We start from the raw sequence: 16,690 nt of genomic DNA, 5'->3' as shown, positions 1-16,690 counted from the left end.
GGCCACTGAAATGAAGACAAAGCTTTAAATTTTAACACTGTTAAAATACACAGAAACATAAAGTAAGCCACATTTGTATCTCTGATTTTATCTGACCTTTCAAAGATTAATCTGTCCAACCTTTGTAATTGCTAGGATCCATTACAGTATAGTATAATCCAGTCACCAAATACTGGACGGGTCCTAAAAGTAAAATTGAACAATAACCAAGTGCGTACATAAAATTTAACATTGCGTATGGTGGACCACACCTGCTCGTTACTGCATGTAACTGTTCAAGAAGTCGACTACCCCAATTTAAGTTTCATACGGTTCCGTAACTACAAACATAAAAACATTGATGTTTTTGTCTTTGTTAATACAATTATTCAGTATGAATACAACTTAGAAAGATATCTGACAATAAACTAACCTGATACAAAATGGTCTGAGCAGACTCGAATGTACAGAAGGTTAGATACCTTCAACTCAGACCTAGTGATCGTCGCCAGCCAGAATTCTCGCCTCTTTTTTGATAATTCCTCAGTTTCAATCCTTTGGTTAGTAATAATAGCAGGAAGATGAAAGACGGAATTCTCCTCATCTCTGTCCCCTCTATTACTACAGCCTACAAAGGCACAAAAAAAAATCACCATTTCAATGTTAATTTGACTACTCACGTATACCTTATCTCAATCAACAAGCTGTACTCCAACATGCTTGTACTCCAACATGCCGCATCAAGTGACCTGTGATGTGTATTAGGAACACCCTATACCATATGGCTCATGAAATGTGGCCAGGTACAAATATCAAGTACACTAACATGCTTCATGTTCAGAGTCTCGCATAAAGTAGGAGGTGGGCTGCACACTTAAATGTTTCACAGATAACGTTAAAAATATCCCTTGAATATAGTAATTTATGTCAACTTGTGTGAATGTTACCTCAGACAAAATTCCAAGGTTGATGCTCTTCATTGTTTTGATGATTTTATACAAAAAAAAATATTTACCTCAAGTACTTCTAAGTTTGGCTTTCCTTGGGGTTTTAGTTGTTAGTCTGTTTCTATCATTGGATGGCAGGTGAAAAGGGGGTGGGGCTTACATACAAGTTCTGCTATCTTGTTGATTCTCTACAGCTGATTCTTCCCGGCACCAATGGTGAATGGGATGGAGAGTGTTGCACAATGCTGTGGACTCTAATCACCATCTCAGCCACTTTACCAGTCTACACCCCATTCCGTAGCCAGAACAAAACCATGTTTCATATTTTTATTGATGCCCGAGATTGCAGCCCCTTTTTCATTACCTGAAGGGGTTGCTTTTTGATTTTTGGCTGTATTTTTACTCCTACTAAGTTAATCTTTGGTCACTCAGCATGCAAGGTGAGCAGGTTGGAGGACTTCTCATGTGGGTCTGCTCCTGGGCCTGGTGAAAACTGCCATATACTGATCCGGAATGGGTTGGATTCTTGGGAATAGTCGCTCTGCTGCTTGTCCATATTTAGAGCTCTGGTGCATGCCAGTAAGGTTGAACATGTGGTGTCCACTGGATCGCTCAATGCCTTTCATGACCAGTGGACAAGGGCCAAGGATTTACATTCATCATTGTACAGGTGTAAATACCTGAAAATGATTTTAGTTTAGGTACGGTCAATTGAAACTTATTAGTGGCAGGATTGACAACACATGTTGACACTGTAAACTGAAACTGACGCATTGAGAACATCTAGCGGTATTTTAATGTAGTGGTTACGTTACTGAAATAGTAATCCAGAGGCCTGGACTAACAAGCCACAGAGCCTGAGTTCAAATCCCACCATTGCAGTTTGAGAATTTGAATATAGTTTAAAAAAATCTGGAAACAAAAGAGCTGGTATCAGTAAAAGTGACCATGAAGCTGTTGTTTTGTCATAAAAACCCAACTGGTTCACGAATTCCTTTTAGGAAAGGAAACCTGTCATATTAACCCGATCTGGCCTATATGTGACTCCAGTCTCTGAAGTGGTTGATCAAACCACTACAGTGCTTCAACCACCATCCTCTCAGGGCAACCAGGGATAGGCAATAAATGCCAGCCTTGCCAGTGATGCCCACATCCTGAGAATGAATTTTTAAAAATCTTCCAAAAGAGTGTTTGAATATTGATCGGTGACACACGGTGTAAACTGGTGTCACCCCCACTGGTCCATCTAAAATAGTGAGTCTCCTCAGCTGAGTGATGGCTGTGGAAACCCCATGGATTTTAAACTCAGGCTTCTCAGAAAGGCACAGGCACAGGTCTCCAATGGAAAATGTTGTGGGCATTTTGAACACATAAATTTGATTATATAAGTGATCATTTTCTTCTACATCTTGTAATTTATTATGTGGTTATTGTGTTACAAACCTTATTTCCAGTAATAAGTCCTCAGGTTGGTGAAGCCTGATGATGCCTGAAAAGATTTTCAAAAATATTTGGAGTGATTGAATTGGATTCCCTTCTTTTCTCTTTAATCGGCAGGTTTTGCTAATTTCTCATGCTTGATTTACTGTTTTAAATGTTTTTATCAACTCCTTATCAGTCGTTTTTCTAGCTGTGTTTCTTGTTTTTCACAAGATTGCATGATAATTATGGATGAGGAAGGTCATTCAGCCCATAGAGATTCCTAATGTCACTCCACTGTACCATCCAATTGTTTCTTAAATGATTCCAGGATTTTGTTTCCATAATTTTATCTGGACGTTTATTCTAAATGTTGATTACTTTTTCTATGAAGAAACATTTCCTGATATCTGTCTTCTCTAGTTTGAACCTGTTTCCTCCAGTTCTATTCCCGTAGTTTAATTTAAACTAATATACTGGGTTAACTTTTTCTATACCCTTAACAATCTTATATACTTTTATGAGTTCTACAAGTTCCCTCATTTCCAGATTGAAAAGCCCAAGTTTCTCCAGCCTTTCCTCATAACTCAGCCTCGTGGCTCTTCTTCGCACTGCCCACCGTGTTTGAATGTCTCTGGTATCCTGGTGACCAGAACGGGACGCAATATTCAAGATATAGTCTGACTGGGACACTATAAAGTTTGATCATTACCTCCTCTGATTTATATTATACTATTTTGGCCATGTAGTTCAACTTGGCTTTGTACGGGTGTCATCTATTTTCTCTTTCAAAGTGTAGCTCTTTACATTTGTTTGCATTAAACTTCACCTGCCATTGTTCTGCCCATTTAAGTATCTTGTCCAACTCATTCTGTTTCTGAGCCACTTCTTCTGATTCCACTGCCCCTCCTAATTTGGTATCATCAAATTTTACCACTTTGCATTTGGTTTCTGAATCCAGGTAATTTATGTAAATTAGAAATAGTAATTGTCCCAGCACTGAGCCCTGAGGCACTCCAATCAGTACATCACTCCACTCTGACATATTTCCTGTAATGAGTACCCATTGTTTGCTACCCATTTCCAGAGTTTATCCTGACTCCCCAAGCTTTGAGTTTAATTAATAGCCTTTTGTGTGAAAAACCTTTTGGAAGTCACGATACACCACGTCATAGGGCTTGCCACAGTTCACGTGGGTTGTCACTTCCATAATAGAAGTCGAGCAGGTTGGTCAGGCAGGATCTTCCCCTTTTGAATCTATGCTTTATGCCATTATCTACGTTATTGTTGTACAGATGATACTCAAATTTGCACTTAATCATTAATTCCATTATTTTACGTGGAATGGAAGTAAGGCTAATGGGTCTGTAATTGTTTGTGTTTGTTTTGTCACCCATTTTGAATATGGGTACTACATTAGCTTGTTTCCAATCTTCTGGGTACCTCCTTAAGGTCTATTAACTCACTTGTAATGATTGTCAGTGTTTCAAAAATCTTTTCCTTGGTCTCTTTTAGCACTTTGGGATTACATCTATCCCTGGGGATTTATTTGTTTTGAGCCCGATTTGCCTGTCTAGGACTTTCAATCATTTATAACAAAGTCATTGATTTTATTCGGGATATCTTTGTCTGGAGAAGGCATGTTGCTCATATTTTCTTTTGTGATTATCTGGAGGATGTAGTCATTTGGAATATTTACTATTTTATACTCATCCTCAGTTTCAAGCCCATTGGATCTTTTATGGTTTTCATCTTTGATTTCCCTCTTGTCGTTGTGGTACTGAATTATTTTTGGACTGTTATGATTAGCTTCAGCCGCTATGTTTTCTTCTCAGTCCCTCATTGCCTCTCTCATTACCTTGTTAATCTGGTTCTGTGATATCTTGTGCTCATTCCAGTGAGCCCCTTCTCATTTCTCCTTGGAGGATTTGTACATGCCATATTCCCTCTTTATCTCACTTTTAATTTGTTTGCTAATCCATTTTGGGTCACATTTGTTTAGTCTGAGTTTGTTCATTTTGGGAATGTGTTTATTCTGCGTGCACAGCATTATATCTTTAAAGATGTTACATTTGCCTTCAATTGAAGTGTTGTTGAACAACCTCCCGCAAGCAATTTGCTTTAGTTGTTCCATTTTATTGAATTTAGTCTTTTTAAAATTATGTACTTTGCTTATGGTCTAAGGTATTTTTAAGATCATGTTAAACTTTATCATTCATTGGTTGCTGTCCCCCAAGGGTGCTATGACTTCCATTTCCTGTACATTTTCTGGGTCATTTACAAATACCAGATTAAGATGAGCATTGCCTGCCATGGTTTCCTTGACAAGGTTAAGAAGCAGTCATCTGCATCTACCATCTCTGATTCTAGACAACTTGCTGTTTCCCAGTTTATATTTAGATGTTTGAAGGATCTCATTAAAATAATTTTCCTGTTCTCACATATCATTAAAGTGTGAAGGACAAAACATATGCTATATACAATCAACCTGATTTTCATCCCCGCTTTTGCCAAGGTGCAGGTCAGGCTACTGTGCACCCAAAGTGCGCTCTGCCTGACATTACCTGAACCTGTCTGGATTTCGAGGTTCAGGGCATTTGCCATGACATTCCCCAGATGCAGACCTACCTTTTGGCAGATATCTGTGCCCAAAATCCAGAATGGCAATCCAGCTGCTACTCCAAGCCTGAGAAAGCAGCGGTGAGAGCCGCTGGCTGTAGGGCGTATTGGTTGTTTTCCAAAAAAAGTCAGAAGACCTCCGGCTCCAAAAATCCACTGGGGAGATAAAAAAAGTTTAACCTTAATTTTGAGCCTCCCTGGACTTGTTGCCTAACCCTCTCAGATCCTTTGTTCTGAGGGGGATAGGGGGTGGGGGGAGCAGGCACAAAGTCTACCACCAACTTCTTCATGCACCCCTCCAAGTGGGCACCAGCCCAGTGTACCTGGCGGAAAGCAAGGTAGAGGCCCTATTAGGACCTACCCACCTCCTTGGCTGCCCCAATCATGAGCCTGCTCCAGGTGCAAGGAAATACCAGGGCAATGTAAAGGGGGCAGAAACCCATTTATCCTCTCTTTTGTGTCCAGCAACCAAGGGTTCTGAAGGCATATAGGAGAAGAATATTATCAGAGCCAAGTATTTTTAAATGTAGATAGGTAAAGCAGTTAGATTGTCAATCACAACCATGTCTCACTAAAAATCCTAAAATTTAAGACTGACAGATAAGAACATAGTATCATTGTATGTTACAGCATAGAAAGAGGCTATTTGGCCTGTCATGACTGTGCCAGCTATTTGAAACAGCTATCCAATTAGTCCCACTCTCCTGCTCTTTCCCAATAGCCCTGTAAATTTTTTCCCTTCAAATATTTATCCAATTCCCTTTTGAAAGTTATTATTGAATCTGCTTCCACCATCCTTTCAGGCAGTGCATTCCAGATCGTAATAACTTGCTGCATAAAAAAAATGTTTCCTCATGTCGCCTCTGATTCTTTTGCCAATCACCTTAAATGTGTGTCCTCTGGTTACCGACCCTTCTGCCACTGGAAACAGTTTCTCCTTCTTTATTCTATCAAAACCATTCATGATTTTGAACACCTCTATCAAATCTGCTCTGAGGAGAATAACCCAGCTTCTCCAGTCTCTCATCCCTGGTACCATTCTAGTAAATCTCTTTTGCACCCTCTCTAAGGCCTTCCTAAAGTGTGGTGCCCAGATGTGAACTCAAATACTCCAGCTGAGGCCAAACCAGTGTTTTCTATAGGTTTGGCATAACTTCCTTGCATTTGTACTTTATGCCTCTATTAATAAAGCCCAGGATTTATTAATATGCTTTTTAACAGCCTTCTCAACTTGTTCTGCCACCTTCAAACATTTGTGTAGGTGCACCCCCAGGTCTCTCTGTTCCTGTAAATATGTTTAGGTATCTAATATTTCAAGACCAAAATATGTATATTTGCAGCATTCTTACAGATGTTTTGAGTATTTAATATGGAGAACCTGACATATCTCACTCATGTTTATGGTATTAAATCGAGACAATAATTATATAATTGTTTTAACGTGATATAATCCGTAATTTTGCCTGATTCCCTTGTTTTCTTTCGCGCACTAATCAGACAAAGACCTTTGTTTCTTTTGAAAATGCAAAATGTATTTTTGGATTCACCTGTATCAGCTGTTGAATGTGCGCTGCCATCACAGTGCAGAATGCATGCGTGTTGCACTGTATTCCTAAATGGGACAGCTGTACGTGACATCATTGATTGGCCGTCGCCAGAGAAACTTTTGTTCCGCTGTCCAATAGCGTGGCTCGAAACAAAAAGGGAAGTGCTCGTGGAGCAGGGAAACCCGGCGCTCGCGCTCCGTCTGTGGCAGCTCGGGGGGCCGAGAGAGCGCGGCGCGTGATCCGCTCGCCTCCACTCTGCACGGCGTGAGACAGGAGCACAGTCCCGCAGGCGGCACCGGTTTGGGTAAAGGCGGCAGTGCTGGTAACGGTACTAACGGGGCAAGAACAAAAAAAAAACTGCTGCCAGAGCGGGCTCCGGCCGCATCGCTCTCTTTACAAACGGACAGTTTGCCTGTGTGCATTGCTCGATCTTTTATATCGTTTATTTATATATTATTTTAAAAAAATATAAAGACGGATTTAATATATTGTCATCGCTGTTGGGATTTGTCGGTTAACACCCCTTTCGGTGTATTGTTGCTCCATTGGGCTATCCAGGTGTAAAGTCCACATATTAACCACACTCGAGTCCCAGGCTCCTGGGCTATTATGGAGAACAAAGCGGCCGCACGGGACAGCAGCGACCGGGACCTGTACCGTCAGTTTCAGGAGTGGTGTCTGAAGACCTACGGGGACTCTGGCAAAACCAAGACGGTCACCCGTAAGAAATACGATCGCATCGTCCAATTCCTGAGCGGAGTAGAGCCCAGCTCTGCCGATAACGCCAAATTTAAATTCTGGGTGAAATCGAAAGGGTTCCAGCTGGGACCGTCGGAGGAGCTGAAGGCTGGAGGTGGTAAACAGGTCCTTTACGTACCAGTTAAAACAACGGTTAGTGCTCACTTGTATTAAAGTTGATGTTTATTTGTCTCCAAGTCTATACGTAAAGAAAAAAAAAGGGGTGCCACAGTTGGCTGGTTGATGATGGGGTCTTTAGTATCGTGCATCAGGCGGTCATGTTGCCTAGGCTGGCACGTCCAGACTGTACACTCAGCTTATAATGATCTCTTTATTTAATTACAGGGAAAATGACGTTAAGGGTTAATTGCTTGTTTAGTTTACAGCTCAAACACTTACCTTGAGAAGAAATATTTTTTAAAAGTACTATTAAATTCCCAGGGTGTCGAATTTTAAGGCATAATTTGAGGTGAGAGTGCTTGATGCATCCCGGATATCATTACATAGTGTCGGGACAGAATTTTTGGTAGGAAGCCAAATGCAGCGCTGGTGGGTGTGTATCTCCCCCCCCCCCCCCCCCCCGTCTCTGTTTTTCCAGTTATTTTTTAAACAGACTTATTTTCTTGTATAAATCTGGTATTATGTTCCTGTTATTAAAACAGAGCAATGTGATGATGCTATTGCAATTTCAAAAAAAGTGTTTAGTAGCTTTCTTTCTATCTATATTTCCATTTTGTAAGTAATTTTCTGTTTAAATGGCTTTGGTTAAACACTTATTTCAAGCAGCACTTGCAGGTTCACAGATTTCGATAGCATCAGACGAGTAAATGGTGATAGCTGTTGTTTAGAAACATTTTTGTTAACAATCCAAATCGCAACCCACCCACCCGATTATCCCGGTGAAACAGAAAGGGAGGTGATTACAATGAGGGTGCGTATGATGGGGCTCTGTTTTCCTTTCAGTTTCTGACAACCAGGATTATGCTGGGGGCTTTAGGGACTTTTTTTTTGGACAGTTCTTTCCTGTCTGCCCAAGAGATCCGCTCTTGCCAGTAAATCCGCCGTTGCTGTCTGATAATTAGGCATCATGATTACTATCTTTTAAAAGACCAGGGAGCTGGAGCAACATCGCCTGCTAATTAACTACAGTACCCGATTGCCTAAGAGACTGAATTACAAGTGCCATCAACAGGACAGGCAATTGCAAATAAAATGGGAGGTCTCTTTGCATCGTTCAGTATCCATTTTATACATTCCACAGAAAGCAAACTGTATTCATTCCCATTAAAAGTACAGGCAATCTCGTGGGTTCCAGAGGCTACATCGACGGTGCATTTCGATATTTCACTGCTCAATGAACAGCATCATGGAGAGTTAGATTAGAATTAATCGATATTTCTGCATTCATATCCTCCTGTGGTCTGGGAGATGCACTTTTGTCACCAGGCAACAGAACCTCGCGACCTGGCATTTCTTTCATCACGATGGGACGAAGGTACCATCAGCCGATGAATGCTGACAAAAATCTGACAACGATTGACCACCTACTTACCTGTTTTAACTGATTAATAGGTTCTGTTTCTCATGTACACCAAGTAAATACAAGACTTTTTAAAATATCGTTCAGAATAACAGCATGGGTGGGAGCTGTTGCCTACTCAAACATATTAAATGCTGAAGATAATTTTTAGCAGGAACTAAATGTCTCTGCTATAGGTACTAAATTTTCACGGTGGAGATTTTGACAATCAAATTCGCTTTGATATAAAAATACATATACACTGTTGGCGAAAAGGGAGTTTCTGCACTTAACTGACACATTAGCAAAAAGTGCAAAGGTCTCAGTTGAAGAATATTATAAAGAAGTGTTATTTTATATTTAGATCAGTTTTCCTTAAAACTGGCAAGTCACAAAGATATTCAGCTCTAGTTGGAAGAATGGATGTAAACTCTGAAGACACCGCTGTATCCTACACTAATTTTGTTTTGGTATACATGATTAATAAAGCCAGAGGGTAGCTTTAAAAAAATACCAGGCAGCTCAGTTATCAATTTTACTGTGTGTGCATACAGTGTGTTCTGGCGACCATATTGCTATCTAGTAGGCCTGTCACCAACCTTATCTTCTGGAATATTTATTTTATTAGCAAGTTACTCCGGTCACAGACTCTTGTGTTTGTTTTGCAGTCAATATATGTATAATTTGTAATTTTTAAATGTGGGAGGGAAAAAAACTAAACGCTAACGTTAAATCATGTGGCTTTCCAGCTGTATATTTTAAGGTTTAAAATTCGATGACGAGACCCGGAATGGCGTGCCATCTCGCCCCTCCCCTCCCCCCCCCCCTCCTCCGAGAGCTGCTGGTGTTGCCTGGCCGGTCGGGTGTCGACAATCTGGCGTAATGCATCTGTGCTGCGAAAGGCTGTGGGTCGCGCCTGGGCGCGGGCGAGCTGACCGAGCGAGGGCGCGCGCGCGCGGCCTCGCTGAAAATTCCAGGGCCGAAACAGTGTGCGCGTGTGCACGCATCCACGCTCCAGGATCTCCTCACCTCGCGCGGCTCGCATGTTCCCATGGAGACGGTTACTACCTGTCTGCGCTCCGACCTACGACGCATAATCAACCTGTTAGTTTCCCGGTGGACAATGGGAGTCGCTTTCGCAGCCCACGGCAGCAGCTGCTAGGCCAAAAAGTTCACCAGGTTTTCGTTTAAACGGGGGGGGGGGGAGGGAGGAGGATGTTCCTTCTGATACATGCTCGAGCTAAAAATATTTATCTTCAGCTTCAGTTCCTACTAGTAGCTCTCTCCCTGGCACCGGCCGAGAACAGCTCCAGCAACTGATCATTTTACAATGAATCTGAAGCAGTTCTTTAGATGCATTGCAAGAATGGAAGGATTGGTTTTATACACCGACCCCCCCCCCCCCCCCCGCAACTTGGAAAGATGTGATTTAGTTGTTAGTGCGACGTGGAAGCAGAATTGCACCGACTGTGTAATTGCTGTGCGGACTGTGCTAGCTACAGCGATTGAAAACAGCATACTTCTATACGGTAACAGGATTGTTGTCATCAGGCCACTCACTTATTGCCGTAAAATTTCTTATGAAACTGAAATCGTGTAGGATATGTTGTCCTTTTATGTTGAAATAAATCGCTGCTGATGCCATTAGAACCATTTTAAGTTGGTGTGACAGAAAAATAAAATTCAATATTTTCCAGATACAGTGCTAATTGCCACAGGTGTGAATCATACGAGGTTAACGAGCTTACATTCCCATCTGTTTTTCATGACCAAGATTTTGAACCCTTGGGGATAATAACATGCGCTCCTTTTAATTTGTCCCTTAATGGGTGTTTCATTCAGTGTCTCTCTTCCAGCATGGGGTGGGGAAGGGAGAGAAAAAGCATGTCGCAAATAAATAAATCTGACGCATTAATTACTCCTTGATTTTGAGGATCTGATGGGTAAATCTTATCCACAATTACATCACCACTTCTTTTTAAAAAAAAGACGGTACCTGGGGCATACCTTCTGACATCAGATGGTTGAGTGCCCTCAATACATCTAAACTATTCCCTGTTGGCACCAAATTTAAAATGCATATTATGATGAGCAGGCTCGAGCTGCTGATTTGGGTTGAGATATCTATCAACGTGCTTTGAATTTCTTTAGTCCCACTTTAGTTTTGGACCGAGCTGGCGGTTGTGCCTCCTTTGACAAAGTGACGGGATTAAATTATGTTGCATTTGATCTTTGAAATGCCATGAACGGCAATTGGATGTTGTGTTATACTTCGAATATTGAAGACACGTCTCGCTGAGTCTTTGAAAAACCGGGCATTACAAAATCTTTGTATTCTAAACAAAAATGATCACTTCGCGCTTACCTGATACCCGCCCGAAACTCCGAGGAGTACACAAACTGTGCCAACAATATATATGTATTGTACGAGCTCGACACTGAATAAGATTGTTCAGTTGTGCAGGTCGGTCATGTCAGGGTGCACTGTCCAGTTTCATTGATAGCCATTGGGGGAGACGGTCTTCAGTACTCATCCACGCTAAGTCAACGTACCATCTCCTATTGTATTTTCATGTTATTAATAAAGGTGAAATTAATATTATAGCAGCTCTGACTCTTCTCTCAGATCTAGAAAAAATGTCCTGAACTGGCTTCTGGTCATCCTCGTCATGTGATGTCTAGCCTGTTCTCTCGTACGGGCCTCCCTCAGTGTGGCCTTGCTGCACGCTCACTACAAGTACTTATCTTTTTCAGAGTTTGTGCTGACAGATTCCTGTCCATACCGGTCTGTATTTGATCAGGCTGTGTGCATTTCAAGACACAAACCAAGTTCAGATTATTTGAAATCTTACACATATTTGTTGGCACATAACCTGTTGGATTGACCTGCTAGTGGGTTGGGTTTGTACTGAACTATTATAGTAGATTAATCATTGCCCTTTCTACGCCCCAAATTTGGCATGTACCTTCAAGGTGTTTTCTACAGGAAATATACGGTCCTATAGCAGGAGACCATATGAATTTATAGGGGCGAGGTAAAGGGAACGTGTAATTGATGCATTAGCCACGGCATGGACGAGTTCTTACAATAAAAAGCTTAGTGGAGTGGTAGTGAGAGTCTGAGTGCTTGGGTACACTGTCTCTATGGCAGATGGGTAATGTTGCAAAATAAGCATGTTATTAAACTTAAGAAAGGAAGGCAAACCTTGGTGACCAGGTTGCTGTTAATGTTTGAACTGGAAGAGGCAAAGATCGGTGCATAGAAAGAACTTGCATTTATGTAGCTTTATCGAACCGCAGAGCTCTTCACAGCAATGAATTCTTTTTGAAGTGTAATCACTGTAAACAGCAGCCAGTTTGCAGAAGGCTCAACAAACAGCACATGAGATGAACGACCAGTTGATTTTTTTTTAGCGGGATTTGTTAAAGGAACAATGTTGATTAGGACACTGGGGGAATTGTTACATCAGTCGGAGCAGGCACTCAGGCTGAAATTGTAATTCTCTTTCCGCAAAGTTCCGTTTAGCACAAAATATGCCAGTTTTTATGACATTTTTTTATGCAGTTGAATGCATTAAGATATTGAGTTATGTTAAGGCAGAAGTTATTTAAAATTAATTCGAATGAAATTTTACATTCTTGTTTTACTTAATTTGTTAACATCCAACAGAAGTCAGGTTGTCAACAACATGGATAGATAACTCAAATCATTTACTGGACTATCCCTTTTGCTGTGCAGTCTCTTATTTGTTCATCCAGCCTAAATATTGCTATCTTGAACAAGACTTCTTTCGTGGGTTCACAGGATGGAGTCAGTACTACAGAGAAGCAGTCTTTAAAACGGGTCGCAGTGGTTGAAGATTTTTTTGATATTATTTACTCCATGCACGTAGAAATGGGAGCAAATGGAGAAAAATCCCGAAAACACGCTGGTCAGAAAAGAACCTACAAGGCAGTAAGTGATTGATCTGTTCATATTTGTATAGTGTAAGATTTAATACGTCTAAGCTTCTAAACGATACAACTGTATTTTGGTTCAGGGCAACCTTAAGTGTTTTAAAAATTCATTGATGATCATACAATTCTTGAGAACTGTTTGTTCTTTTGAACTTTTTAAAAAGAAAAGTTATTTCTGTATTAAGGAAGGCAAACTGGTGCAAGCTCAGCTCTAGGTAAAATGATGTGTTAAAACATAATTAAAAAAAATACAAGAGCTTCCAGACACTAGATTGCTATTACAATGAAGTGGGAGCAAGTCCCGAGCATAATTCAAGAGTGCCGCTTGTACAAATGTCTCAGTAACCAAATTAAAATTGTGGAGTGCCTCTCTGCATCAGCAGGCTTCATTTAGGCTCATAAGTGTCCAAAGTAACGCATGTCATGAGCAATGTTCTGTTCACAGCCTAAGCTTGAATATGTTTCAGCCATTAGTTTTGCATTGAGGTGGGGAGAGAGTTGCAAGATGACACATTTATGAATTAAGGGTTTCTTATATTTTTAAATTCAGCTTTTCATTCCATTCCTCAGAGCTTTACATTCCTGGATTACTGCTCTCTTGATTACAATTAGTACTTGGGTGACCAGGAAATGAGGAAAAAATGGCAGGAGTCTTACCCTCCATTACAAATTTGGATCTGCTGTAGATACCTTCTCTGGTTCAGTAGCATCACTCGCTCATGTAAGAGGATCTCATGCCCTCATGTGCTGCAGTGGACTCACACTGCCCAATATCTACTTGCATGATAGTGTAACCCAGGGATGCAATGATGGATATTGCCTTGTGATCTGAACCAGATATTCATGCCTTTAGCACAAATCGCTCCAATCTTTTCCAAGGCAAACCAGGAAAGCACCTGGTAAGATGATTCGTATCTGGCATCATGCAGCTGCTTTATTTCACAACATGTGAATGTTTAACTGGGTGACAGTTATGATTGAATTAAGTCAGTCCGATCAGTACAAGTTGTCTTTGCATAATAATACATAAATAATGAACATACTACACTTTGCCACCAGTGGGTCATCTTGCTCAGCTTAAACAAACTGACTCTTAACTATCCTCCTGCGTTCTCCTTCTGAGCCCAGTGAAAGCTTGCCTATGCAGCATTCTGTTTAAAAGCTTGACTGACTTACTGCATCTCTGTCTTTTTATTGCCATGTTTACAACCCAAAAGGAGGGCCCATGGCATACAACCCCCTGTTGAATGTCTGGAACCAGGGACCTCGCGACACAGTGAATGTGAGGTGTATATCAATTGCCAAGACAGGCTAACAAATCGCAAATTCATTAAATTTTGGGAAACAACATCAAAGCTTATCTCATCAGCATTTTAATTACCTTTCATCTTGGTACTTTTTAAAAAGCTTGCATGAATGTACCTTGCTTTAAAACACAATCCTTATGTGTAACTTTTCCCTCACCACCCTCTTCCCCCCCCCCCCCCCCCCCCCCCCGCAATTTTGTTTCTATGGCAAAATGGTCAAAATATCCCAAAATGTGACACCCTCATTTGTCAACTTTTCATTATCTCATGTTACGCTGAATGCAACTGTGAGACAGACGGCATGATTGTGAAAGAATAATAAAGCTGATTGTGGCATTTGACCTGAAGATAGATAGCCTTGAATAATAATGCATTTTGTAGCACTACAATACCTAACACTGCATTTAACTATTGTGGGATAAGGAATACATAGGAACAGGAGTAGGCCATTCAGCCACTCGAACATGTTTTGCTATTCATTTAGATCATGACTGATCTGTATCTTAACTCCATCTACTGGCCACGATTCTTTAACCCTTTATACCCTTGCCTAACAAAAATTTACCAATCTCAATTTTGAAATTTTCAATTGACCCAGCATCAACAGATTTTGGGGGAGGGAGAGGAGGAACGAAGAGTTCTAGATTTCTGCAACCCTTTGTGTGAAGAAGTGTGTCTTGACATCACCCCTGAATGGCCTAGCAGTAATGTTAAGGTTATGCCCCTTTTGTTCTGGACACCCCACTAGAGGGAATAGTTTCTCTCTATCTACCATTATCAACTCCTTCAATCATCTTAAACACCTCAATTAGATCACCCCTTAATCTTCTATACTCAAGAGAATACAAGGCTAGTCCTCATAATTTAACCCTTTTAGCCCCGGTATCATTTTGGTGAATCTGCATTGCACCCCCTTCAAGGCCAATATATCCTTCCTGAGGTGTGGTGTCCAGAACTGAATGCAGCACTCTAAACGGGATCTAACCAGAACTTTATATAACTAACATAACATCCACCCCTTTGTATTCTAGTCGTCTTGAGATAAAGGCCAACATTCCATTAGCCTTTAATTATTTTTTGTACCTATCCACTAGCTGTTGGTGATTTCTGTACTTGGACCCCTAAATTTCTCTGCTTGTCCACAGTTCCTAGTTTCTCGCCATTTAGAAAATACTCTGATCCATCTTTCTTGGGTCCAAAGTGGACGACCTCACATTTCCCCACATTGATCTCCATCTGCCACAGTTTTGCTCACTCATGTCCCTTTGCAACTTTCTGCTCCCATCTACACTATTTACTGTGCAACCTAACTTGGTGTCATCAGCAAATTTGGATATACGGCTCAATATATCTGCCTGTCTGAGCATCTGAAACCTGTCAGTAAGGGGAAGGAAAGTGTTTGTATTGTGCGTAGTATGCTGATTGGCTCAAGTTTCACATTTGTTGAAAATAATCAATCATAAAATATTTCAACATTTATTTCACTAGATGAAGGAACTAGTCATAACCCTGACTTTATTTTTGAGTGGCCTTGCTGGCCTTCAACCCCTCCCCAACCCAATTAAAAAATCCTAAAAATATAGACCCCAAATTTCCACAGGCCCAGAATCACATTCAGTGATGTCCTCCAGCATTAAATGTGCTGGAATATGCAAATTCAGGGGAGGGCATCTAATTTGAAGGGGGCCAATGAGTACTTGCACCTCTAGGGACACATCTCAGGCATTCACCTGCCCCTGTCTTTGTTAGAGAGCAGCAGTTGTGTAAAGAAAAAAAATTACCCCTTCACAGTCAGTACCCCTGAAGATTGATCTTTGCCTGGACCAACCACCTCTCACCCCTGTGGAGCTCGCTTTCAGGATATCAACACCACTACAGGAAAAGATGACAGTCATACGGAGAGCGAATGGAAGATACATGCATGCATACACAGAGAATCAAGAGTGGGAAAGAAGTAGAAAAAAGCTACAGGAAGAGAGATAGTTTCTTCTTGCCTATGAGTAACACCATGGGAGATCAACTGGTATATTCCTAATAATATTGTATTATTGTTCTATGCAGAAAATAGCAGTGTATTGGAAGAAATTGCTTTTATCACTGCTGTAACATACTCTAAATTAAATATCTAACGGTTTACCTGCCAAATTAAAAGCTTGAGATCTTCTGATTTATTGGATTGAAGTCCCAAAGTCCCAATATTTCCTTTTCTTCCTTTCCCTTCTCCTACAAGCTTACTTAGTATGCATGGACAAGGTTTAATATCATGATCTTGGTTCCTGTGTATTGTAACCAAATTGAATTCTATTGAGCATGGGAAACAAGGTGTTTGTTCACATTTTTGAAAGCAAGGTAATGTAGCGCCATAAGAGTTTTTTTTAAATAGTTGTTTTTACATTAGAGCAGTCATCATGTCACACTTGTGCACAGGTCAGAATGCTGCAAGTAAATCATGGAGGTGGACAAGAGAGAAGAATTTGGAGACTTAAGTCTTTTGCCATCATTTCATGATAAATACAGAGATTAAATTAGTTCTGTGGCACAATCTACTTGTATCTCACTTACATTTCTCTGTCCCTCCCGACCCAGGCAGTCTTCAAACATCCTAGCTAATGGGTAATCTCCAGAGGAGCTCTGTGGACTGGATTTTCCTCTGAATTA

General features: G+C 40.8%; 1 protein-coding gene and 1 long non-coding RNA gene across 7 annotated transcripts in view; one reads left to right on the top strand and one right to left on the bottom strand.

Annotated features, from left to right (window-relative positions):
• Positions 1–6: 6 nt before the first annotated feature.
• Positions 7–11,585, bottom strand: LOC137314538 (uncharacterized). Its single transcript, XR_010961220.1, has 4 exons — positions 11,134–11,585; positions 4,974–5,120; positions 413–607; positions 7–183 (listed from the first exon to the last, which is right to left on the bottom strand). It is a non-coding gene; the product is annotated as an uncharacterized lncRNA (long non-coding RNA).
• Positions 6,674–16,690, top strand: part of LOC137314484 (nucleolar protein 4-like) — a 426,906-nt gene continuing 416,889 nt past the window's right edge. For 3 of the 6 annotated variants that reach the window (XM_067979819.1, XM_067979838.1, XM_067979812.1), the window contains exons 1-2: positions 6,674–7,402; positions 12,574–12,723. In XM_067979819.1, the coding sequence (XP_067835920.1) occupies positions 7,121–7,402; positions 12,574–12,723 (432 nt within the window). In that variant the 5' untranslated portion in view covers positions 6,674–7,120. Of the gene's footprint in view, positions 7,403–9,773; positions 9,873–12,065; positions 12,265–12,573; positions 12,724–16,690 lie in introns of those variants that run through there. The other 3 variants (XM_067979813.1, XM_067979825.1, XM_067979829.1) reach the window with 3 other exon arrangements.

Source organism: Heptranchias perlo, chromosome 3 (genome assembly GCF_035084215.1).
Source record: "Heptranchias perlo isolate sHepPer1 chromosome 3, sHepPer1.hap1, whole genome shotgun sequence".
In the NCBI taxonomy this organism is placed as follows: Eukaryota; Metazoa; Chordata; class Chondrichthyes; order Hexanchiformes; family Hexanchidae; genus Heptranchias; species Heptranchias perlo.
The sequence above is the reverse complement of the archived record's forward strand: the minus strand, read 5'-3'. Positions and strand labels throughout refer to the sequence as shown.